This window comes from Micromys minutus (genome assembly GCF_963924665.1).
Source record: "Micromys minutus genome assembly, chromosome: 3".
NCBI lineage: Eukaryota > Metazoa > Chordata > Mammalia > Rodentia > Muridae > Micromys > Micromys minutus.
Genome location: NC_137972.1, coordinates 17213743 through 17240488, shown reverse-complemented (window position 1 = coordinate 17240488; position 26746 = coordinate 17213743). Strand labels below are relative to the sequence as shown.

At 36.7% G+C, this 26746-nt stretch overlaps 1 protein-coding gene across 1 annotated transcript; it reads right to left on the bottom strand.

Moving 5' to 3' along the window:
• Window positions 1-26746, bottom strand: LOC308418403 (killer cell lectin-like receptor 7; the record flags this gene model as incomplete). Its single annotated transcript, XM_080913755.1, has 5 exons — window positions 1-172; window positions 15024-15127; window positions 23933-23979; window positions 24042-24263; window positions 26635-26746. 5 exons carry the CDS (start codon window positions 26744-26746, stop codon window positions 1-3), a joined length of 657 nt encoding a protein of 218 aa, XP_080769881.1.

The following is a 26746-nucleotide window of genomic DNA, read 5'->3' as shown; positions in this document are numbered from 1 at the left end:
TCAGCACATTTCACTTTTACTTTTACCTGGTTTTGGAAAGTTTAAAAGTTTATCTAGTCGCTTTTCACAAATACAGAAATAGCCTTTTGAGCAAATAGTATTTTCTAGTCTTGTTTTAGATAAGAACACACATTCTTCATCCTTTGTACTGTATTTACTAATGTTCAAGGCACTGTAAAAAAAAACAATAATTGGCAACTGTTTAATTTTGAACATTCTCTGAAATAAGTCACGATTTTAAAATTCTATTTGTCAGAGTGTATACTGAATATAGAACTATTAATCATAAGTTCACCACCAAAATGTTTTATTTTCTCTAAGCTTATAAAAAGAAATGGTTCATATACTTTTATGCAAAAATGCTTAAAATTTGAACATTTATCTTTGTTTTTTAAACTAAAGTGGTAAAAAAATAAAAACTATCAGAATTTCTTTTGCACTTAATAAAATAATATAAATGGTTGAGAGAGTGCTCGGTGATGGTGCTTGTGGAAATGATTCCTTTCTGACACACAATAAGAGGGTATCAGGATCTGTCCAGAAAGGCTGTTCTTGCAGATGAGACACACAGGCACTTTTCCACCTGGACCAGCATAGAACTTGGGGCTCAGGCCTGGTGAGCTTGCAATGTGAGTACCCAGAGCACAGAGAGTGCTTGGCATTGGTTCCCAGGCCTGTGTCAGAGAGAATCTTGATCTGTCTGCAAAAGATGGTGCTGGAAGATCAGTTCCACAGGCACGTTTCCACCTGGACCAGAGGTGAACCTGACACATAGGCCCAGAAAGGGCATACTGGGAGTTCTCAGTGAGAAGAGAGTGCTGTGCTTCCTGGAAAAGGGTCCTTTTTGGCCTAGTGAAAGAACCAGGTCCCCACTACTATTATAAGGACCAGTGGAAACAGAGCTGAGCTCCCAGGACAGCCTCATAAGAGCTCCCACACCTGAGCCCACAAAGACAGAGATGAGTCACTGACACCAGTACTCACTGCCTGCCCACAAAAAAAAGCCGAACACTCAGAAAAAACAATTTTCTTTCTGAGCCCATGGGCCCTCAGATCCACGGGAGAGACAGGCACCAGTCACTGACAACAAGACCCCATATATTCACAGATAACAAGATGGCAAGGGGAAAATGAAAGAATTTAAGTCATGGAAACCAAGACAACCTGGCATCATCAGAACCCAGCTCTCCCACCACAACAAGTAGTGGATTGCCAAGCAATCCAGAAAAACAAGACTCAGACTTGAATTCATACTTTACAATGATGATGGAGATTGTGGAGAAGAGCATGATTAACTCCCCACTCTCCTCAATGGACAGATCATGGTAACAGAAACTGAACATATAATCAGTGAAATTAACAGAAGTTATGAACCAACTGGAATTAACAGATATCTACATAAGATTTCATCCTAAAACAAAATAATACAACTAATACAACTTCTTCAGGACTTCATGGCACCTTTTCCAAGATTGACCATATAGTCAGTCACAAAACAAGCCTCAATAGTTATAAGAATTTTGGAATACTCCCATGCATCCTATCAGACCACTGAGAACTAAGGATGATCTTTAATAACAACAAAGAAAACATAAGCCCATATACACATGGAAGGTGAACAATGCTCTATTCAACAATAGCATGGTAAAAGAGAAATAAAGAAAGTTTTAAGATTTTCTAGAATTTATTGAAAATGAAAACAGAACATATCCAAATCAATGGGATGCAATGAAAGCAGTACTAAGAGAAAAACTCATAGCTCTGAGTGCCTCTAAACAGAAACTAAAGAGAGAATACACTAGCCACTGCACAGCACAGATGAAATCTCTAGAACAGAAAGAAGCAGATACAATCTAGAAGAGTAGATGGCAGAAAATAATCAAACTCAGAGCAAAAATCAACCAAGAAGAAACAAAAAAAATTATACAAGTAATCAAGAAAATCAGGAGCTGGTTCTTTGAGAAAAGCAACAAGATCAATAATACTTTAGCCTGACTAACTGGAGTGGACCGAGTATATCCAAATTAACAAAATCACAAATTAAAAGGGAGACATAACAACAGAAACTGAGGAAATTAAAGAAATTATCAGATCAGACTATAAAGCCTATACTCAAAAAAACTGGAAAATCAGGAGGAAATATATAAATTTCTAGACAAATACTAGATACTAAAGTTAAATCAGGATGAGATAAATTATCTAAGCAATGCCATAACACCTATAGAATTATAAAATGTCATCAATAGCCTCCCTACTGAAAAAAAAGAGCCAAGGTCCAGATGGGTTCAGTGCAGAATTCTATCAGAAAATTATTGATGACCTAATACCAATACTCTCCAAATTATTCCACAAAATAGAGTCAGATAGAACACTAGCCAACTCATTCTTTGAAGCCTTAATTACTTTTATTCCTAAACCACACAAAGACCCTACAAAAAAGAGAACTAAACCATTCTCTATTATTAACACTGATGCAATAATATTCAATAAAATACTTGCAAACTGATTCTAAGAACAAATCCAAAAAAAAAAAAAAAACATTCATTTACCATGATCTAGTAGGCTTCATCCCTGGGATGCAGAGATTGTTAAATATACAGAAATACATCAATATAATCCACCATATAAACAAACTCAAAGAATATAAAAACACTTGGTCATCTCACTAGATGCTGAAAAGGCATGTGACACAATTTAGCATTTCTTCATGTTAAAGGTCTTGGAAAGAACAGGAATTCTAGGCCCATACCTAAACATAATAAAAGCAATATAAAACAAACCAATAGCCAACATCAAAGTAATCGGTGAGAAACTTGAAGCAATACAACTAAAATCAAGACAAGGCTGTCCACTCTCCATCTACCTATTCAACATAATACTGGACGTCCTGGCCAAAGGAATTAGACAGCAAAAGGAAATCAAAGGGATACAAATCAGAAAGGAAGAAGTTAAAATATCACTATTTGCAGATGACATGATAGTATACGTAAGTGACCCCAAAAATTTTATCAGAGAACTCTTACAGTTGATAAACAACTTCAGCAAAGTAGCTAGAAATAATATTAACTCAAACAAATCAGTAGCCTTCCTCTCTTCAAAATACAAACATACTGAGAAAGAAATTATGGAAAAGATACCCTTCATACTAGTCACAAAGTGTATGAAATACATTGGTCTGACCCTAACTAAGGAAGTGAAGGACCTATATAATAAGAAGTTGAAATCTCTAAAGAAGGAAATTGAAGAAGATCTCAGAAGCTGGAAAGTTCTTTCATGCACATGGATTGGAAGGATCAACAGTGTAAAAATGACCATCTTACCAAAAGCAATCTACAGATTCAATGAAATCCCCATCAAAATTCTAACTCAGTTCTTCATAGAGTTGGAAAGTGTGGAGAGCGGGTATGGCGGCAGTCTCAAGATGATGCTTGGGACTCTGGCCTACTCTTGTGACTAGCACCTGACTTCCTCTTGCCCCGGATATTAGCTATTCCCACCATGCGAGCTACGCATGTGCACCCATGACTTGAGATCAGAATAATAGGACTGCTCTTGGGGGCAGGGAGAACAAGAAAGAGAAACTGAAAGGGAGACAGAAGGGGATAGAAAGATTTTCATGGGCATGTTGTAAGGTTCCTAAATAAACCGCTTTGAGAAGAATGCTGTGTCACTGCTCCTTTTCTGCTGGTCGGAGACAGTAGCGACAAGTGGTGGCCCGTATGGGGAAACTTTCCTTCAGCATTCAGAACTCATCGCCATCAGGGTAACTAGTTGGTAATCTCCCAGGTAAGTGGAAAAATCAAGGTTCTCAGTTTGAGACTATAAAGCTCCCCAGTAAAGGGGACAATCAAGGCTCTCGGTTTGAGACTATAAAGTTCCCGTTACAGGGACAAGTTGCACCCGGCACTATGGGAAACACAACATCAGTTCAGACAGTTTGCCAAGCTCTGAAGAATTTGCTGAAAGTTAAAGCGACTGGGCTAAGAAAGGAGACTGTAGAGAATTTTTAAAAAGCAGTGGACCAGGTAGCTCCCTCGTTCCCAGTATCTGGACATCTCACAATGTTTAGTTGAAAAAAATTAGGAAAGGTTTTGCGGTTTGCTGAAGAGCAATGGATACTAACTAAAGGAGTGCTGCCGGTATGGAAATTGGTGAAAAACTGTATAGGACATAAGGAACTGTGTAGTGTGGAGCTAGAGAAGGTAAATGAGGCTCTGAATCAGGTTAGGGAAGAGCGCACCCAGAATTCAGAGGTGGGAAAAGTGTCTAGTGAGGGAGAAATTTCGGAAGACAATCTAGAGAGCATAGCCGATAGTTTGCAGAAAATGAAAGAATGGTCAAAAGAATTATCCCACTTCATTGTCACAGTTGGCTTTGCTAGGCATTCAACTAAGCATACAGTACTCTGGCATCCCACCTAAGGATGTAATAGTTCTCTATAATGTAAAACAGTTAAAAGTTTTATCAGCCTCAATAGATGATTGGGCAATTTTGAGGTGTAGTTTTCAGGGTAACTTTGATAATCACTTCCCTAAGAATCCTATCCTACAGTTGATACCACCCATTCTGTAGTTTTCCCTCACATCACTTCAAAGGATGTTTTGCCAGATGCCCCACTTATCTTTACAGATGGTTCCAAGACAGGACAAGGAGAGTATGTGGTATCAGGGTCTTCTCAGGTTACCATACAATTTCCTCCTGGATCACCCCAAGCTATTGAATTGCAAATTGTGATTAAGATATTTGAGTTGTTTCCAGGTCCTTTTAACTTGATTTCTGATAGCTAGTATGTTGTTAACATGATGCTCTGCTTGGAAGTAGTGGGTAAAATCAATTCAAAATCAACTACTGGACATCTCATTGTCACCTTGAGTGACTTGATTTTAAAAAGAATGTCACCCTTTTTTATACAGAATATCTGTGCACATAATAACTTATCTGGTCCCCTAGCGGAGGGAAATGATATTGCAGATAAAGCCACCAGGGCTTGCTTGATTTTTTTTTTTCAAGACATCACCTATTTCATTGGCTCAAGAATTTCATTCACAGTTCCATGTTAATTCCAAGACCCTGTCCTCACTCTTTAAGATCACGTGCGATGAGGCACAGGATATTGTAAAAGGGTGTCAGAAGTATGCCTCTATGCTACCCCAGATTGGGTTTGGGGTTAACCCACATGGGTTGTGCTCTCTACACCTCTGGCAAATGGATGTTACACATTTCATTGAATTTGGAAAATTAAAGTATCTCCATGTTTCTATTGATAGAACCTCTGGGATCATTTTTGCATCTCTACATACAGGGGAAAAGGCACGTCATGTAATTGTACATTGTTTTGAAGCATGGAGCGCCTGGGGGCAGCCCAAAAAATTAAAGACAGATAAGGGGCCTGCCTATACTTCTGCTTCTTTTGTGTCCTTCTGCAAAATTATGGACGTTTGAATAACTCATAGATTGCTCTATAATCCTCAAGGACAAGGAATCTTTGAGCATGCTCACTACACCCTCAAGGAGTATATAGTTAAACAGAAGGGGTGAACTGCCTCTGGAGGTTCTTCTCCTAGGGAGAGACTGGCTATTTCTCCTTTTACCTTAAATTTTTTAAATGAAGACAAGTATGGACGGGTAGCTGCTGAGCGTCATGCCAATCCTGATGTTTCTCCCAAAGGCCTGATTATAGGGAAAGGTGTTCTGACTGGCAAATGGTAGGGTCCCAATCCGGTGTTTGTTTGGGTGAGAGGGTTTGTTTGTGTGTTTCCTCAGGAACATCGAATTTGGGTCCCAGAGAAGTTGACCAGAGTGGTCCAGGATGAGCGGAGCAACAACCCTGTGGATGAGCCTGATGCTGCTGATGCTGCCGGTGGTGAAGACTGAAGATCTGTGATGGGGGCTCCTATCAGTGTTCCATAAGCCTTTACCTCTCACACACTCAGCACAAGTTTTCTCTTGGGTTTTTGCATCTAATGCCTCCTTGCAATTGCCTTTCTTACCCTGGGATGAGGATATTGCACCCCTTTGAGATGCAATATTCTTCCTTAAAAGATTGTTATGTTTTTAGATGATTACCAATACTTCTCAAAATAGTATTTGCATTCAATTGTATAATCAGTCCGAGGATAGGATCTTTGAATTGTAGTAATGATAATTGTTTTTATAGCATGTGTTGGAATGCATCCATGCATCATTTGGCTGTGGAGACTAGAATGCCATGCTTTGTTCCCTGGCCTGTACAGGCCCCCTCAGCTATGACCTTATTCAGGCCTAAAAGGGATTTTGAATCACAACCACCACCTCAAGGCTAAAAGAATGGGCTGGACTAGCTAGATTAGCCCTTTGCTTGGTCCTCATGAGTGCCCTGGCATTCTAGTGCATGTGCTGTATACAATTTAGACAGCTCAGAACTCAAGCCTTAATGATACAGGCAGTGGTTGAGACTGAGCAGTCTCCTCAAGTGTGGCTTGCCATGCTAGAGAAGTAGTCAGTGATGGGTAAGACTCCCTGGGCATGTCACCAACCTAAGACAGGAATTGAACCAATGCAGTTTATCTCCCAACGATGGGTAAGGGGCACTGCCACAGGGGTCAAACTAAGGCAGACATTCTCTTGGCCAAAATTATAAAGAAGGGGGAGATGTGGAGAGCGGGTGTGGCAGCAGTCCCAAGATGATGCTTTGGACTCTGGCCTACTCTTGTGACTAGCACCTCACTTCCTCTGCCCCCGATATTAGCCATTCCCACTGTGCGAGCTGAGCAGGTGCATCCATGACACGAAATCAGGATAATAGGACTGTTCTTGGGGGCAGGGAGAAAGAGAAAGAGAAACTGAAAGGGAAACAGAAAGAGGGACAGAATGGGACAGAAAGATTTTCTTGGGCATGCTGTAAGTTTCCTTAATAAACTGCTTTGTGAAGAATGCTGTGTCATTGTTCCTTTTCTGCTGGTCAGAGAAGGTAGCAACAGGAAAGAGCTATTTGCAAATTCATATGAAACAACAAAAAACCTAGAATATCTAAATCTATTCTCAACACCTACAACTCTTCTGTGGGAATCACCATTCATGACAGAAAGCTATATTACAAAGCAATTGTGTTAAAATACTGCATGGTACTGATACAGTGATAGGCAGGTAAATCAATGGAACAGAATATAAAATCCAGAAATGAACTCTAACATAGAGGGTAACTTAATTTTTGACAAAGGAGCTGAAAACATTCAATGGAAAAAGGATAGCCTCTTCAACCAATAGTGTTGGCTCAACTGGCAGACAGCATGTAGAAAAATGAAAATAGATCCTCTGTTATCTCCTTTTATAATGCTCAAGTATAAATGGATCAACAATCTCCTCTTATAACCAGGTACAGGGAAACTATTAGAAGAGAAAGTAGGGAAAACCTTAGTACACGTAGGCACAGGGGGAAATTTCCTGAACACAACAACAATGGCTTGTGCTTTAAAGTAAAGAATAGAGAAATGGGATTAATGAGAGTGCAAAGATTCTGTAAGGCTAAGAACACTGTCAAAAAAATGGCAACCAACAGATTGGGAAATAATCTTCACTAATCCCACATTTAGTAAAGGTCTAATATCCAATATATACAATGAACTCAAGAAGTTAGTATCTAGAGAATCAAACATTCCTATTAATAATGTGGTACAGAGCTAAGTATTCTAAGTTGAGTAATATTGGGTGGCTGAGAAGCATGTAAGGAAATGCTCAGCATCCCTAGTTATCAGGGAAATAAAAATCAATATAACCCTGAGATCTACCTCATACCAGGCAAAATGGCTAAGATCAAAATCTCAGATGGCAGCACATGCTGACAAGGATGCCAAGAAAGAGGAATACTCCTCCACTGTTGGTGGAGTTGTAACCTGGTACAACCCCTCTTGAAAACAGTCTGTTGGTTCCTCAGAAAATTGGACATAATACTACCTGAAGATGCAGTTATTCCACTTCATGGCATATACCCCCAAAATGCTCCAACATACAATAAGGACACATGCTCCACCATGTTCATAGCAGCATTGTTTACAATAGCCAGAAGCTGGAAAGAACGCAAATGTCCTTCAATAGATGAATGGATACAGAAATTATGGTATATTTACACAATGAAGTACTTCTCAGCTATCAGAAACAATGACTTTATGAAATTCTTAGGAAAATGCATGTATCTAGAGAATATCATCCTGAGTAATGTAACCCAATCACAAAAGAATGGACATAATATGCAGTCATTGCTCATTGGATACTAGCCAAATAAAGCTCTGAATATGTACAAAACAACAGACTATATAAAGTTAAAAAGTGGAAGCCCCTATTCTTAGGAAAAAAACAACAACACCTAAAAAATAAAAACAATAAATGTATAGTACCCTCTCAGAGTGTGGCAGACATTAAATTATTAATAACTCAAGAGCTAAGAAGATATCCTTGTGGCAATTTTTGGTATTTAGAAATCATTATGTTTAATCTTTACACACCAAGAAAACTATTTCCATGTTACTTTTTGTTTTATGTATACTTCATGATCTTTGTAAAGAGTAAGATTTCAATACAAACTATCAATCCTTTTAAAACAAATCAAGTACTGAGAAAAATATATTCATATTTATTTATGCTAAAATGTTTTTAATAATCTGTAAATGTATCTCTGTTTTTAAAAAAATAAAGTTGTACAAAAAAGAAAGAAATGTTCTTTTGATCACACAAAAAGTTTTCATCTTTTTTCACACTCAAATTATTTTTGACAGCATTTAAAATGGATTTTTAATATTTCCAAATATTTATTTTAGGATAAACCTGCTTTTACATTTATATTTTAATCAATAAAATTCTAGGATAATATTAAAACAGATATGTTTGGCACACAATACAATATCTCATATATTAATGTTTTAAAGAGAACGGGGGGATTTTAAATACAATCACAGATGCAGGCTTGTGACTTAAATTTTTGGCTATTTTCCTCTCTTCCTTCTTACTTTATAATTAATGAAGCTGTGACTTCATGGAATCATGGTAATCTAATGAACTGCCTGTATGTAATACAACTCTGATTTCTTTAGGTACTATATTAGAGGCAACAACTATCCTTCTGTTAAAAAAGCAGCTAAATAAAATAAGAAAATTGGAACTCAGAGCAAATTATCACCAAAATGGAAGGACTGTGAGTTCTGGGACAGTGTGTGCTATATGGCAAAACAATATATGGCAAAACAAAAACTCAAAAAGCAATTATTTAATAATTAATTATTAACATATTTGAGTATATACCAACATAATTTAGAAATCTACTTAGGCTGAAGTGCTAGCAGGAATTGGAACAAACCTCAGATGGCCAGCTTAAAACTGAAGTAAGCCAGAATTTCTCTAGCTCAAAAATGAAATTCTTAATATTAAGTCTAGCTAGGTCTAGTAGGAAATGATTGTATTCTAGTATTTTGAAGATAAAGGGAGAAGGATTTAAGTTTCAAGGAAAACCTTCCATACCTAGGGAGTTTGAGGCTAGTTACTGAGTCTCTATCAAAGAAGAGGTGAAAAAGAATGAAACTCACACAAATTGAAAGGGCTGCGATGACAAAGCTGCTCTGTATACCAGGAAGAAAAATGGCTTTTGCCAGTTTAAGACAGGTTTCTGAAGAGCATGTATTCCCTTTGCAGCTCACCATCGAGTATTTGCATAGTTGCCTGAGATCTGAGTAGTCATTATGTAGTCCCAAGTTATCCCAGGAAATCAACAAAGATAATGAAATAATCCACAGTTACCTTTCCTTCACTTGTCACATGAAATCATGGAATTTATCAACTTCTTTTGCACAGACACAGGGGTGGCCTTTACCACAGTCACCATTATCTATACTTGGGAAACTGAAAAATACACTGCCTCTCTTATATAATGATTCTATTGCAGGTAAATAACTATAAAACAAATAATAAAATGGGCATTTATTAAAGTTTGAATCATGTATTGGTATAGGCCCAGGTTCTGAAAAAAAAAGGTTTATTAACCAAAATGTATAGAATATGGACTTAATCAAAAGTGTATCAATAAAACTGTTAATTTTCTCTAAATTCATAAAAAAAGTTCTCTCAGGCCACTAACACTTCTCACCCAACCTAACAACCTGATTTCAGATGTCAGACCCCAGAAACTCAGAGATACATCATTCCCCAATTGCCCTCTAGTTACACTCATGCTATGAAAGGCCCATACACATGTCTGTATGTGACACAAAAATTAAATTAAATAAAATCGTCTTTTGATCACAAGTCAACTCCTCATACACTCTTCACTGTTAATTTTTCATGCTCAACTCAGTTTTCCATATTTGTAAGAGATGGTTTTATTAAAGTTGATTTTCTCTGATATTCTTATCTGATGTAAAGAAGAAATACATTACATGGCAGACAGAAAGGATATATATTTTATATATATATATATATATATATATATATATATATATATATATATATATATATATATATATATATATATATATATATTTAAAGTGGAAATGCATGACTTGCAATGCAGTTACAGAAGAGTTTTTGTCACTTCTGTTGGGATTCTTGGTCTACTTCCCCCAGAGTCAATGGAAGCATAGTGATCACATGCCTTCCCTACATATAATACAACTTCAATCTCTGCAGGAAGGTGTATTAAATGCCACAACCACCTTCTTGGGAAAACACACTTTAAACTATTGACTAACAAATAAAACACTATGAAAGGTATGACAGGTCTCTAAACTCATCATTTGGGTGACTGAATTAGGAGGCTTATAACCCAGGTCAGACAAGGCTATAGAGTGAGGCCTTAATCAAATATTAACTAATAATTAAACTTCACTTGATGAACAGTTGATAAGCAGATTTCTGTACAGGCATAGGCTTCAGCAGAGTTAAAGCTTTAGAAGATCATCAAATCCTGGCAGCCATTCTTTCTCTAAAATGTCAGGGAAAGAAAAATAGAGGATCTATGTGAAATGGTCGTTTAAATACTAAATAACGAATCCATGAAGTTCAGATGTTCAAGGCATTGGGAAAATTTGAACCAGGCTAGCCTAGGAAAAATCTGTCAAAGAATATCAGACATAGAAAGACATCCCCCAAGCTCCTAGGAGAAGTAATGTCAAAGGGATAAAGCTTTAACAAATGACTAACTTTCCTTAACCTTGGATTTAATTCATGGATAAACAGTGTATTTCAATTTACTGTATGAACAGGAAAGGATGATAAATGAAACCTGTGTAGGGCCATTAATAACAGACAGGGGCGATGAGATACATTAGAAGTGAGAATAAACATTAGCCAGACATGAGATTTCATTTGGCTATAATCAGTGAAGGATGTCTATTGAATATGTGTAAAAAGGAAACGGATCCAAAGACACCAGCTATTTACAGATACACATGACGCATATGTACTGCATCACGAGCTCTTATCTTTACCTTCACAGTGATGAGCACCTAGACTTGTACACAAGAAACAGCTGCTCACTGGGTTCAAATGTTATTAGAGAACTGTAGTAGCCACAAGATCTATATTGTTTCAACATAAACTGGTTGGGAGAACATGACATTATGAGTAATAGCAGCATTTCTACCTTTCTCAATGTCTGGAGTATTGAGTTAGCCTATGAGTAAAAAATGGGAAGAAATGATTAGGGATCCCAAACAAAGATTATATGTGAAAATTACAAAGGCTCTCCCTTAGCACTAATTGAATGAACCAATAAATGATGGTGTGTCTATACCACGTATTTTCAATAACAAATAAACTATTTTAAACATCAAAAAGGAAGAATAAAGTACTTTAAAAGATGGGAAAGGTTCTGTATCCTCACATGGAAGAAAATGCTTTGGTGGCTTCAGAAACACTCTGGCCACAGCAGTCCCTGACTCAAAATTTGGGTCTGGCTCTAGTAACAACACCATCATCAGGAAACTGTTATGTATCGTAGTCAAAGTCAAAAAAGCTCTCTTTTCTTAGATGCAGGCCACTTCTCTTCTTGAGCATCTCATTCTTAATGTTCCCACATTTTGCCCATCCTTGACTATATGATTTTAGATGCTATAAAAGAAACCTGTTAACCCTGTGGCTAATCATAATGTCAAATGCCAGAAAACCCAGTGTTTGGAAGTTGGAGCAAGGAAGAGTAAGGCTATACTGTGTTAAATGATCCTTTATATAGACAAACAAAAGTAAATAACAGGACTAATAATCTCTGTGATTCAGACAGTAATACACCTTGTAAGACTGTTCTCTTGCCACTTCTGTGACACCCACTTAAGAATGTTCCTCACTGAAAGAGTGAAGACATATTCCTGAAGGTTTGGAACCTAACTATCAACACTTACAGGGCCACACTTAGAATAGAAGTGGGAGAGGTCTGCCATGTTTCCTGGCACTAAAGGAAATATTCCTGAGAAAGTTATCTTTGTGGATACCATGCCTTAGACATTTTCTGTATCAGCTGAAGAACAAAAAAAAGAACAAGTGAATGTCGCAAAGAAAATGACAGCATGAACAAAAAGCAACAGAAACAGTACATTGAACCCACAAAAGCACAGACAATAAGATTATGAACTAGCACATGCAATACAAAAATAACCAATATGGCTCCAGATATGATACACAGGCCAGAAATGCCTGCCTGTAATCTGAACACCAGTTAAATACAGATATAAATTAAATTTTATTTTAAAATATCACTATTAGCAAATTTATTAAAGAACAAATAATTATGCAGGGTATGTCTCAAATTTTGTATTTCAGAAAAAAATCCACAATCAGAAAAAAATGTACAATTTGAACACAGAAGGGGGACTCTGCAGATTTGAGGACAAAGATGGATAAGTACTAGACAGGAGGGGACAGGAGAAAATAAATGATGGATTAGCCAAAACTAAGGATATATAAAAGTCCCTATGAAAACCCACTAGTTAGTAAGCTTATAGTCAACTAACACAAAACAGACCCCAAATTACCTTCGTGGTTTGGAATCATGTGTATTTGTCTGTCTGTGTGTGTGTATGTGTGTGTGTGTGTGTGTGTGTGTGTGTGTGTGTGTGTGTGTGTGTGTGTGTGTTTCCTTATTGGTTTGGAGGTGGATTTTTTTTTCTCATTGGCTTTTCTGTTTGTTTTCTTACTTGCTTAATTTTATTTTCCCTCTTTTGTTGTTATTGTTTTAGGGGAGAGATCTCCTGCTCTTGGTTACTGTACTGGCTGGTTTTGTGTCAAGCTGGTGTTATCATAGAAAAAAGAGCCTCAGTTGAGGCAATGCCTCCATGAAATATAGCTATAAAGCATTCTCTCAACTAGTGATCAAGGTGGGAGTGCCCAGCCCATTGTGAGTGGTGCCATCCCTAGGATTTTAGACCTGGGTTCTATAACAAAGCAAGCTGAGCAAGCCAGCACAAGCAAACAAGTAAATAACATCCCTCCATGGCCCCTGCATCAGCTCCAGCTTTCAGACCTGCTTGAGTTCCAGTCCTAAATTTCTTTGCTGATGAACAGCAATGTGGAAGTGTAAGCTGAATAAACCATTTCCTCCCCACCTTGCTTCATGGTCATGATATTTTGTGCAATAATACAAACCCTGACTAAGACTGTTACCATAACCAGATGGTAAAGCCCCATTGCTGCAGATACACTATGCTTTGACATCAACACATAGAGAAGTCAATCTCAAACCAATATGAAAATATCTTTCTCTGGGCTGGCTTTCACAGGGTGTGAGGATGTTTTGCAGGTTACAGGGGAGAAAAGACATTAGTAGTCCTATCCTGCACTGGACCTACAGGTTACAATTCTGACCTGCTAGGCAAGATATGCTATATAATAAATACATATTTTCTTATTGGAACTGAGGCCTTTACCATTGGTGTTGTAATCCAAATCAAAAGCCCAAGATTGAGGGGGGCACAGGCTCTAAATTGGAACTTGCTACAGTTGCTGTGCTAAGTAATCAGTGGTTAAAATGCATTTCTTACCATTTATAGTTATAACCTAGACATGTGGACATGTGCTGCTCTCATCCTCCATCAGAAGTTTATTATTATTATTATTATTTATTATTATTATTATTATTATTATTATTATTATTATTATTATTATTATTAAGTGGACCATAGTGCATGCAGAGAGGCAGAATTGGTCAAAGAGCTTAGAAGAGTGTTTATTTGATGAGTCCTAATGGAGACATTTTATCAACTTTTCCCCCTCCATACTTCCAGCAAGACTCATGGAAGAGTAGGGAAGAATGACATAGAAATAATATAAGAACCAGAGAATGAATAGAGCTCTGTGAAATGCAGCCTTAGGACAAGGGACATTGCTACAAATATTATTTCCTCTTAAGAAATCACCTTCTTAGGTATCATCTAACAAAGACTGGAGATTTGATACTTTATTGAGGATGTCTCCACTGGTGAGTTTCCTTGTTCAAGTGGATGCAAACAACCATGCACCTAGGGACAGTGCATTATGAAGACATGAGTTAAAGGACAACATGTCAATGCTTTTAGTGGTACTAGTGGATGATATGTTCATATATTATTTGATGTATATGCGATTATCAAGAAAAATGAATGTTAATAAAGATAAGCAGTGTACAGTTTTCTACCAGATTACAAATGAGCATAAAACTTGAGATTCACAGAGCAGAACAACTGTAAATTGAAGTTAGGCATACATATATATTTGTATATAAACATGTTTTATATTTATAAATAAACAACAATTCTATAAGCTGACAGTAGTAAAAAATTTCAAAAGAGTGTTGGATAGACTCAGAATCACTGTTTCTTTCCTTTCAGTCTGTCACCTCACACCATCTTACCTTATTGACTTTCTAGGCCCCTGTGCATCTTGGAACAGAAAATCTGATATGCATGCAATATTAAGAGTCTTTAGGTTAACTACTAGACAAAGAAAGTCATGTGAAATGAGAGAAAAACCTATGCACACAATCCTCTCAACTCCCAAATCAAGGTTACATTGTGAAGAGTCCAGAAACTTACAGGTTATAAGGGTCATTGTTAATCCAGGTCCATTCCTTTTTTCTTTTATCATATGACAATCCAATCCAGTAATTCTCTGAAGGAACCTGGGACCTAAGGAACATCTGAAAAGGAAACAACATACCTCATGAGGAAATTTCTATCTGTAAGATGAGAAAAGAGCAAGCAGGAAACGTTCCTAGGATTCCTGTTCCATTCTCTGTTGTCATATCCTCCTATGGCTCAGTTCCACCATGTTCATTTTCTAAACTTACTTCCTTCTAGTAGCATATTTATATCAAAAATGATGTCAGTTCAATAAGTTATTTAAATGAAAAACTTCAGATGTCCTGAAATATAGGGATGTGATGGTGTTGTTAGACAATCCCTTACTATTTAGACAAGACTTTCCTTGACCTCACAATCTTCCTGATTGAGGAAGAAATTTTTTTAAATATATCATTTTTAAGTATATCATTTTTTGGACTGATGTTTCATTTTTTTCTATTTCATCTTCGATGCCTGAGCATAACAGAGTTCTCAACAGAGGAATTTCAAATTGACAACAAGCATATTAAAAATCCTCAATCCTGAGCATCTAGGGAAATGCCAATCAACCTAAGATTCCATCTTACAGTAATTGAGAAAGCTAAGATTAAGCACTCAAATGATAGCACATGCGGGAAAGCATGTGGGGCAAGGAGAAAAGTCCTCCATTATTGGTGGGAGTGCACACTTGTGAGACCACTTTGCAAATCAAGTTGGTGGTTTCTCTAAAAACTGACAATATTTCTAATTCAAGATCTAGTTATGCCACTCCCGGGCATATACCCAAAAGATGCTCCACTATCCCACAAAGACACTTGCTCAACTACATTTAGAGCAGTTTTATATGTAATAACTAGATACTGGAACTGACAGTTATTTCTCAAGTGAAGAAGGGATACAGAATCTAACATATCTACCCAATGAAGTACTATTCAGCTATGAAAAATAAAGACATCATAAAATTTGAAGTCAAATTGATGAAAGCTAAGAATATCACCCTAAGGCACCCTAGTACAAAAAGGACTTGCATGCTGTATATTCACTTATCAGTGGATATTAGCCATAATACACAGGATGTTCATGCTACTCTCCACTGAACCAAGTAATCTGGAAAGGATTTAAAACACAAGCAAGGATGATTCAGGTTTACTTGGAAGATGAAATGGAATGGTCATAGATGGCAAATGGAGGGAGAATATAGTGTGGAAGATAGGGTTAGGATGGGAATGGGGAACCCAGGGTTGGGTGTGGTTAGAGGTAGTTGGGATGGACTGATTGCTACAAGAATTAATGGAATTCTACAACTCAGTGGAAGAGTAAGGGGCATATACAGAAAATGATGGAGACCTGGGATAGGAGATGTGCCCAAGGGTCAATGGTGACGTACTTACCTGTGACTCACAGCACTTTGGAAATGAAGCCAGAGAAGGCTGCCCTTTCTGGCCAGAAAGAAACCATGGGGGAACAATAGGGACACCAACCCACCCACAAAACTTTCAACCAAAAATTTATCTTGTCTATAAGAAATTGGGGTGTGAGCAAAGACTGAGGTAATAACCACACAATAACTGGCTCAACTTGGTACCCATCTCAGGGTAAAGCACCAATCCCTGACTCTATTAATGAGATTTGATTAGGCTTGCAGATAGAGGTTTAGTATGGATATCCACTGTGAGGCACTGCCTAGCAGGTGAAACAGACAGATACAGACACCCACAGCAAAACAGTGGTTGGAGCTTGGGAAAGATAAAAAGAATGAAAGGTATTTCTTTTCTGGTCCAACCTATTTGGAGTACTGAAGGCTTCTTTTATGCTCTTGGTCATCTCATTATTAAGGGTAGGGAAGTTTTCTTCTACGATTTTGTTGAAGATATTTACTGTGCCTCTTAGTTGATACTCTTCTCCCTCTTCTATTCCTATTATCCTTAGGTTCGGTCTTCTCATTCTGTCCTGGATCTCCGGGACATTTTGGGTTAGGATATTTTTGTTTTTTTGCATCTTCTCAGGCTGTTTTGTCTATGTTTACAATGTTGTCTTCTGCCCCCGAGATTCTCTCTTCCATCTCTTGTAGTCCTTTGGAAATGCTTAATTCTGTGACTCCTGATTTCTTTTTTAGGTGCTCTACCTCTAGAGTTATCTCTTTTAGTGTTTTCTTTATTGTGTCAATTTCCGTTTTAAATTCCCTTTTCCATTCCTTCATCTCTTTGGTTCTGTTTTCCTCTAGTTCATTGAGTTCTTTGAGTGTTTTTCTTATTTCCTCTTTAAAAGCTTCTGATTCTTTTGCCTTTTTCTCCCATTCTGGTTTAAGTATCTATCAGTATCTTGAGGTATGATTTCAGGTCTGCATCTTTTTTTTCTGGATTGTTTGGCATTCCTATGTTCACTGTTATGGGAGAATTGGGTTCTGGTGTTGCCAGACTGTCTTGGTTTCCTTGGGATATACTCTTTCGCTTTTCCATCTTGTTGTCAGTGATATGTTCTTGCCTTTCCCTTGTATTTGGTCTGTGTCCCTGGATCTCCACTGGTCCAGGTGGCAGATGGGCCGAGCCCTGTTCTGTGCCCCAAAGTCATCAGGTGGAAACAGAGGTTCCAAAGCTGTGTTCCTGGTCCCTGGATCAGGCAGGGCGAATTACCTTCCGACACATAATAGTCAAAACACCAAGTGCCAAAAACAAAGAAAGAATACTAAAAGCAGTAAGGGAAAAAGGTCAGGTAACATATAAAGGCAGACCAATCAGAATTACACCCGATTTCTCAACAGAGACTATGAAAGCTAGAAGAGCCTGGACAGACATCATGCACACAGCAAGAGAGCACAAGTGCCAGCCCAAGCTTCTATTCCCAGCAAAACTATCAATCACCATAGATGGAGAGATGAAGATATTTCAAGAAAAAATTATATATTTACCCAATATCTGAACACAAACCCAGCACTACCATGAATTATATGTGGAATAGCCAATACAATGAGGGGAACTACATCCTAGTAAAAACAAGAAAACTCCTAAACAAGAAAACCAAAAGAAGAAAAATACAGAGACACAACTCAACCCACCAAAGCAATAATAGCAGGAAACAGAAACCACTGTTCCTTTATATTTATTAACATAAATGGACTCAACTCCCCAATAAAGAGACATAGATTATCAGACTGGATACATAAACCAAATTCAGCATTTTGCTGCATACAGGAAACTCATCTCAGAGACAAAGACCGACACTATCTCAGAGTAAAAGGGTGACAAAAAAAAAAAAAAAAAAAAAAAAAAAAAAAAAAAAAAAAAAAAAAAACTTCCAAGCAAACAGCTCCAAGAAGCAAGCTGGAGTGGCTATTCTAATATCGAATTAAGTAAATTTCCAACCAAAAGTTATCAAAAAAGAGAAGGAAGGACACTGTTTACTCATTACCGGGGAAATCTGTAATGAGGAACTCTCAATCCCACTAAAATCAGGGACTCGAGAAGGCTGCCCACTCTCCCGCAACCTATTCAACATAGTACTGGAAGTCCTGGCTGGAGCAATTAGACAGCATAAGAAGATCAAGGGGATAAAAATAAGAAAGGAAAAGGTAAAAACATCACTCTTTGCAGATGACATGATAGTGTACTTAAGTGACCCCAAAAATCCACCAGAGAACTCCTACAGCTGATAAACAAGTTCAGCAAAGTGGCCGGATACAAAATTAACTCAAACAAATCAGTAGCCTTCCTATACTCAAAGGACAAATATGTGGAGAAAGAAATTATGGAAAAGATACCCTTCTCAATATTAACAAAAACTATGAAATACCTTGGTGTGACTCTAAATAAGCAAGTGAAGGACCTGTATGACAAAGAACTTCAAACCTCTAAAGCAGGAAATCGAGTAAGATCTCAGAAAATGTAAAGATCACCCATGCTCATGGATTGAAACTATCAACATTTTAAAAATGTCCATCCTACCAAAAGCAATCTACAGATTCAATGCAATCCCCATCAAAATTCCTACCTAGTTCTTCATTGAGTTGTAAAGATCAATGTGCAATTTCATATGGAATAACAAAAGACCTAGAATAGCGAAATCTATCCTCAACAACAAGAAAACATGTGCAGGAATCACTATCCCTGACCTCAAGCTATATTACAAGGCAATTGTGCTGAAAACTGCATGGTACTGGTACAGAAATAGGCATGTGGATCAATGGAATAGAATAGAGGATCCGGAAATGAGCCCTCACGTATATTGTCACCTGATTTTTGACAAAGGAGCCATAAACATTCAATGGAAAAAGGACAGCCTATTCAACAAATGGTGCTGGTCCAACTGGCACTCAGCATGCAAAAGAATGAAAATAGACCCTTTCTTATCTTTTTGTACAAAGCTCAAGTGTAAGAAAATCAAAGATCTTCACATTAAACCAGATACACTGAAACTATTAGATGAGAAAGTAGGGAATATCTTAGAACACATAGGCACAGGAGAAAATTTTCTGAACAAAACGCCAATGGCTCAAGCTCTAAGGTCAAAGATTAACAAATGGGACTTAATGCAATTGCAAATTTTCTGTAATGCTAAGGACATTGTCAAGAAAACAAAACGACAGCCAAGAGAATGGGAAAAGATTTTAACGAACTCCACATCAGATAGAGGCCTAATATCCAAGGTATACAAAGAACTCAAAAAGGTAGACACCAGAGAATCAAACAACCCTATTCATAATTGGGGTACAGAGCCAAAAAGAAATGTTTACAATTGAGGACTATCGAATGGCTGTGAAACATCTGAGGAAGTGCTAGACATCCTTAGCCATCAGGGAAATGTATATCAAAACAACCCTGAGATTCCACCTCACACCAGTCAGATTGGCCAAGATCCAAAACTCAGATGACACCAGATGCTGGCAAGGTTGTGGAGAAAGAGGAACACTTCTCCACTGTTGGTGGGGTTTTAAACTGATACAACCACTCTGGAAATCAGTCTGGCGATACCTCAAAAAATTGGACATAGTACTACCTGAAGACCTAGCTATTCCAATTCTGGGCATATACCCTAGAGACACTTTAATATACAACAAAGATACGTGCACCACAATGTTCATAGCAGCTCTATATATAATAGCCAGAAGCTGGAAAGAACTCAGATGTCCTTCATTAGATGAATGGATGCAAAAATTGTGGTACATTTACATAATCGAATACTACTCAGCCACCAGAAACAATGACTTAACCAAATTCTTAAGAAAATGGCAGCATCTAGAGAATATCATCCTGAGTGAGATAACCCAGTCACAAAAGAACAGACATAATATGCAGTCACTGATAGTGGGATGCTAACCCCAGAGGCTCACACTGCCCCAGAAACAACTCATAGACTTCGTGGAGTCCAAGAACAAAAAAAAAAAAAAAAAAAAAAACAACAAAAAAAGTCATGCTCAATCCTTACTCACCAAGAACACATTGACGAATTTCAGGTTACACCCTGTATTACATGTACTTTTTGCTCATTGTTAAAAAAAAAAAAAAAAAGAAAAAGCCAAGCTCTGACACAGTTGTATTTGTATACATTTATGCGAAAATGTTCAAAATTTTTTTATTTTTGCTTTTTATAATAAAGTCAAAAAATAAAAAATAAAAAGAATGAAAAGAATGTTATGGGCCCCAAATGTGACAGAAACTTCTAAGGAAGACCAACAAAATTAACTAAACTGGACCATAGAGGCTCTCAGAGTTGATCCACAAAATAAAAAAACATACATGGGACTTGAACCAGACTTCCCTGGACTTGTGCAGTTTGGTCTTCATGTGGGTCCCAAGCAACTGGAATGGGAGCTATTCCTATAGATGTTGCTATATATAGGCTAACTGGGCTGCCTTGTCTTGCATCAGTGGGAAATAATATACCTAGTTGCAGAAGGACTTGATGTGTCAGAGCATTGAATACCTAGGGAGCCCCCCACCCTCTCAGAGAAGGGATGGGGCATTTGATATTGTTATTGGAAGGAATTACCAGGAAGGGTGCAGTGACTAGGATGAAAAATAAATAAGTAAAATAAGAAAAAACTACTACTACTACTAATTTAAAAAACTGTTTTTTTTACCGTATTAAATGAAAAATTACCCTATTATTTGCCATTAAAAAACCTTTTATGTTGTGGTTTAAACATGTATTAAATTTGTGTATGAACATAATACTGTTATAAAATTTTCCAGAAAAAATATATTCTTTGCATTTGAAGATATTTCATTAGTAACAATTTACATAGGAATATCAGAATATTAAAAACCTTGTTTTTTTTAAATAGTGATTTCTAAAGATGTATATAATTTTACAAAACATAAACTATGTTGTAAAATTATGAACAAATTCAGCGAAAATGACTATGGAGCTAACAGGTCAACCATTTAATTTCATATTTATTATATAATCTTATTGTGCAGACAGGACTAGAGCTCAGTTAATTTTCTTTTTGTCACCTGATTACTCATCTCAGACAGCCTCATTTCTGTCAGCTACAAGATGTGCTGTACCAAAGGGTTAAACTTTATCAAGGAAAGACACAATTTCAGAGGGATTCTCTCATTGATTCTTGAGAAAGGGAGAAGACTGAAAGACATAAATATCTCAGTAATAATCAGTCTCCTCTTAACAGACCTGTGTCCCACAGTTTCCTTCACATTACAGGAAAACGATATAAACATAAAAAAACCAAACCAAAACAAAACAAAACAAAACAAAAAAAAAAAAATAACCTTCATTCAGTATCGCATTGTTTAGAGTCTGTGAGAGACTCTAAGAGAATGAGGGAAGAGTAAGTTTCTACAGTACCAGTTCATCCTCATGATCTATCTTCAGAAGGGAGAAACTGGATTTCTGGCAGGTCTGATTACATTTATTCCAATTTAAATTGCCCTTGATGAAATAATAACATTTTATACCAAAGCAAAACCAGTGTATTTCAACACTTCTGCCTGCAACAAAGAACATAAATGATTAAACATTATTTTCTGGTACTCTGTTATCAAATCAATGTATTTATTAACCTTGTGTTTAAAAAGTACTCTATCACAGGTCTCAGAAACTGAATTTCCATAATGTCCTGAGACCCCTGCACACCCATGACCCATAAAACATGATCACATAGAGACATAGAAAAATTTTATGTTTCAATAATATATGAATCAATAGAGAAAATGTAGCACATACACCCAATAGAATACTATTTATTTTAAAAAGAAAAATAATTCAGTCTGTCCTGATGAATTATTCCTATAACCTCAGCACTCCACATTGAGGGACAGGAGGATTACTACCAATTTGATGCCATCATAGGCTAAGTGGTAACTTCAGGGCCAGACTTTTCTACACAGTGATTTCCAAGTCCCCCTGGGCTACAGAGTGACATCATCTATCACAACAAACACAAAAGAGATGCTGTTATATGTGATGATTTTTATGTGATGACTTCCATTGATCTTGAGGATGATGTGGAAAATGAAACACACCAGACCTAGGACATTATGATTCCATGCAGATCCTTTTCCTAAAACAGCCCAGTTCTATGAAACAGAGGCTTGGGAGATAACAAGGGATGCAGGGCAGGCAATGAACAGTTGCTACTCAGAGGCAGTTAAACTAATGATAGAATTCTAGTTCTGTAGAATTACCATTGTGCAGACATTGGTGCACACACTACTGTGATTCTAGCATTGTGTCATGATCTTTGTTAAATGCTTCTAACTTAAGTGAAGTATAACAGACATAGGAAGGAGATTTTGATGTTGATAATGTGTACTCCTGATTATGTTGATGCCTTCAATGGTATGTACACCTGAACAAACATCTCATGTTGAACATATTAAACTATGTGCAGCTTGTGCAGCAAGAGCACATATTTTTTTTTTAAAGTGGGAATGGTCAAATGGTCATGCTCTATTAACAAACATTATCTCCAACCTTTATTTTTCAGTGAGAGGTATAATTGTGTAGCTCAGTCTGGCCTAGAAATATGTGGACTGTCTACATTATCTTGAAAATTGTAATGTTCATATCTGAACCTCATTTTCATAGGGATTACATCCTTATGCTACCCTTTTCAGATAATGAAGTGTGTTTAAAATAATAATACAAAACAGTTTTATGGGTCTGAAATATTTCAAAGATGTGTTGGGGATTTTTTTTCCTGTCACATATTTTATAATATAGCAGTCTTAAATATATTCATTCTTACACAATGGATATTGTCAAACCCTACTTTCACAATGTGGTGAGATTATACACATGAGGTCTTTGCTCACTCTAAAAGCTAAAATAATATTTAATGATGGTTAATAAAGTGTGCAAGTTAAGTATGACCAGTCATGCTGAAAGGAAAGAATTGTTCCTTGTGACATTTGATATTTTCATTTTTCCAGTCTCATTCACAGTGTCATTGACAGAGCTACAATGTGTGGACACAATGGTGAAGTTCACCTGTCTGGTTCAGGGAGAATTATTTTCTTTCAAACAGGCCAACTCTTCCAAAACAAGTCATATGGAAAACGCACGCACGTACACACACACACACACACACACACACACACACATACACACACACACACACACACACTTTTATAACAGGATTCATGTAAATGCTCTAAATCCATTTTTAGCATAAATAGTTGGCAATACAGTCATATTAAAAAGTTTCATGCTCTGACAACAACAAAGTTGGAGACTCGGATATTCTAATAGACCAAAAACAATCAACATTCTCAGAAGTACTGCTTTGTAATTCCAGACCCAGGGAGAAGTAGGAGTGCCAAACAGACACTGGCTCCTAGAATCTCAAGGGTTTCCCCTAATCCAAGCAGGAATTTTTGTGTTGCCAAGCCCATACTTAAAACAAGGAACTCCCAAAGGATTACCCCAGAGATCACTAGCATCTTAAGCTGCTGGTTGGACTCCAAAACATCTGGACAATAAACAATAAATAATAATGCAGTTCTTTATTCATGATTATTGCCCCCTACATACCTTTTCCCTTTGATGGTTCTGAAACAGTCTTGGTTTTGTTGTACCATCTTTTCTGTTCTCTGTCAAGGGATCCCAGAAGATCATTGCCTGCACGACATTCTACAGACTTATTTCCCAGCATTTCTTTTTGTAAATAAATGATATTTTGCATGGCATGTTGTTCATTTTGGAGGTAGTTTAGAATTGCTTGCAGTTTTTCTTTCTCTTGCTTATACTGAAGAGCTAAAAATAATAATATATATAAAATAAAAAAATGTTCATAGAAAGTAAATACTGAAATTTAAGATTATGGTAAAATCTTCATGTTGACAGCCAACATATATCATTACTTTTGTTGATACTTTACAATTTGTAAATAGGAACTTCAATTAACTCACTATAAAACTAGATATATCAATTTTTCTCTACAGAAAAAATTGACTGTAATGTATATAATATAGTTGAATAAAATTATGGTAGAAGTAACTTCCAATTCATTTTTCACAACACTGTTTTACAAATAAATACCTAAGTAAAAATTTCAGGGAATACTTAATACACCATCAAAATTTGAACTATAAAAATGTTAAGAAACAGCATATTTTTGTAGAATAAAAATATCTATATGTATATCTCTGTTTAAGCACAGCTTGGAAGTTATTTCCTCTATACATAGGAAGGAATCCAATAAAGATTAATCTTTAATTTCTCCTCCAGACTGAGTCTTTTTACCTAACCATGACCTCAATATAAATTGAAGAAAAAGGAAAAGAAGAACACCAATTCTTTGCACAGCTGTTTCTCACAAAACATTTACATAAGATTAGCAATCACCTGAACTTAGCAGGCAACTTTCACCAAGTCTACAGAAAGAACCCGACCAAGAATGAGACAGAACTGGGCAGCTTCACAAAGCTCCAGCGTGAACAGCTTAAGTATGGAAAAGAACAGGATACTGTAATGTGTCAGACAAAATACTGAAGTTTAGACTTTATGGCTCATTCCTTTATTATAGGCAGGACAACAGAGTGTGTAACTGCATAGTTCATGTCTACAGCTATTGTGTAGGCAGAAGATCAAAGAAGACGTATGTCAATTACTCACTGTTTGCCACCAGCACTACAACAGTTACCAGCAGAAGGGAATAGAGGATCCCAAAAGCCACCATAATGCACTTCCTGGGGACTGAACATATTTAAATCAACAAAACAAAAGCAAGAAAATCATTACCATAAAAGAGCACATGCCAATACAAATTACAATTGTATATACCATATAAACATGGAAAAATGCACAAGTTTATAATATAAACAGGCTAAAAAAAAGTTCTCAAATTGTCAAGTTCTACATAAAATGCACCCACTGTGGAAATCCTATGTGTGCAAAGTTTCACAAAATTTCAAACTTATTTCAGTTTCGGCCTTGTACTATGAATCCTCCTGACTTTTCCTAGAAGGAGCTAAATGCTAGACATATGCCTTCATCCATTTCTACAGGAACAAATGTTAACTCAACAGATGGCATTGGAGGTGTAGATGCAATCCAAATACAAGATACCAAACTGGAGCAGGCAGTGCTTTAAGAAAGATAACTGAATGCAGAGAGGAAAGGTAGAGAGATGGGTATTCTTGAGAACTGGTAGGAAACCAGAGCTGCCCTTGACCTGATCTATGTACATCTCTATCCTTGAAAGGGCCTATAAGTTTCTTTTTCTTTATAAGTTTGGTTTTGCTCTATATAATACTAAACATTTTGGTGTAACTAAGGCATTTGGAACCTAAAACTCATGGCTCTGATTACCACTACATCAAAAAAGAAAAAGATCTTAACTTGGAGCACAGCTGTGAGACTGTGTACAGAGTAACTAAAAAAAGAAAATAAAAGTTGACTTCACTTCTTTTTCATTAATAAAGGAAAATATTGTTTGACATTTTAGTGAACTCATAGCAAGGTTTAATAATTCCTACAACCATTCCCCCCCCCCCACTACCCTGTTGTCCTCTCTCCCTTCATTTGGAACTTTATTCCCAGAGAAGACATTCCCTTCTGATGAACAACATTTGTTGCTTTGTTTCATTAGATATTAGGGATATTTGTGAAAAAAAAAACACTTTTTTTTTTTCAGGAATGAAAGTACTTTTAATACATATGCTTCATTTCTTTAGGAGTTTGTTTTTATAAACTATTTAAGTTTTTTCAAACTCTGTTAATTTTGAAGGTTTCAGTATTCTGCTTTATTGGAATAAATAATAATAAAACTTCCTAGTGGTTTCTCTCTACTTTTTTTCTGAAGATTTTTTATTGACTCTATTGTTCTACTCTGTCATCTGGTATCTTCTGCTGCCAGCAAACAACTGAAGAGTAGACATAGGGTTATAAGTTCTTCCTTCTAATTTTAATTTTAATTTTTAGTTTTTAAACTTAGTTTTGAACAATTTTGTATGTGACTACCCTTCAACTAATACTAGTTTTTTGCTCCTACCCCTGTGCATAACAAATCCCAGATGAAATGGAATATTATAGTTTTCAATAGAATCCAGTAAAAACTATTTGAAATTTGTAAAAGTTAAAAATGCATGAAGAGCAAGTGATTTTAGACAGTTAAAGCACTTACCTTTGTAGCTACCTTCTCTGGGCTCTTGAGTCTCCTTAGGCCTCACGTGGTTCTGTAAACCTGAAGACTTATGAAATCTCACAGCTGAATAAGTGACCTCCTGCTCACTCAT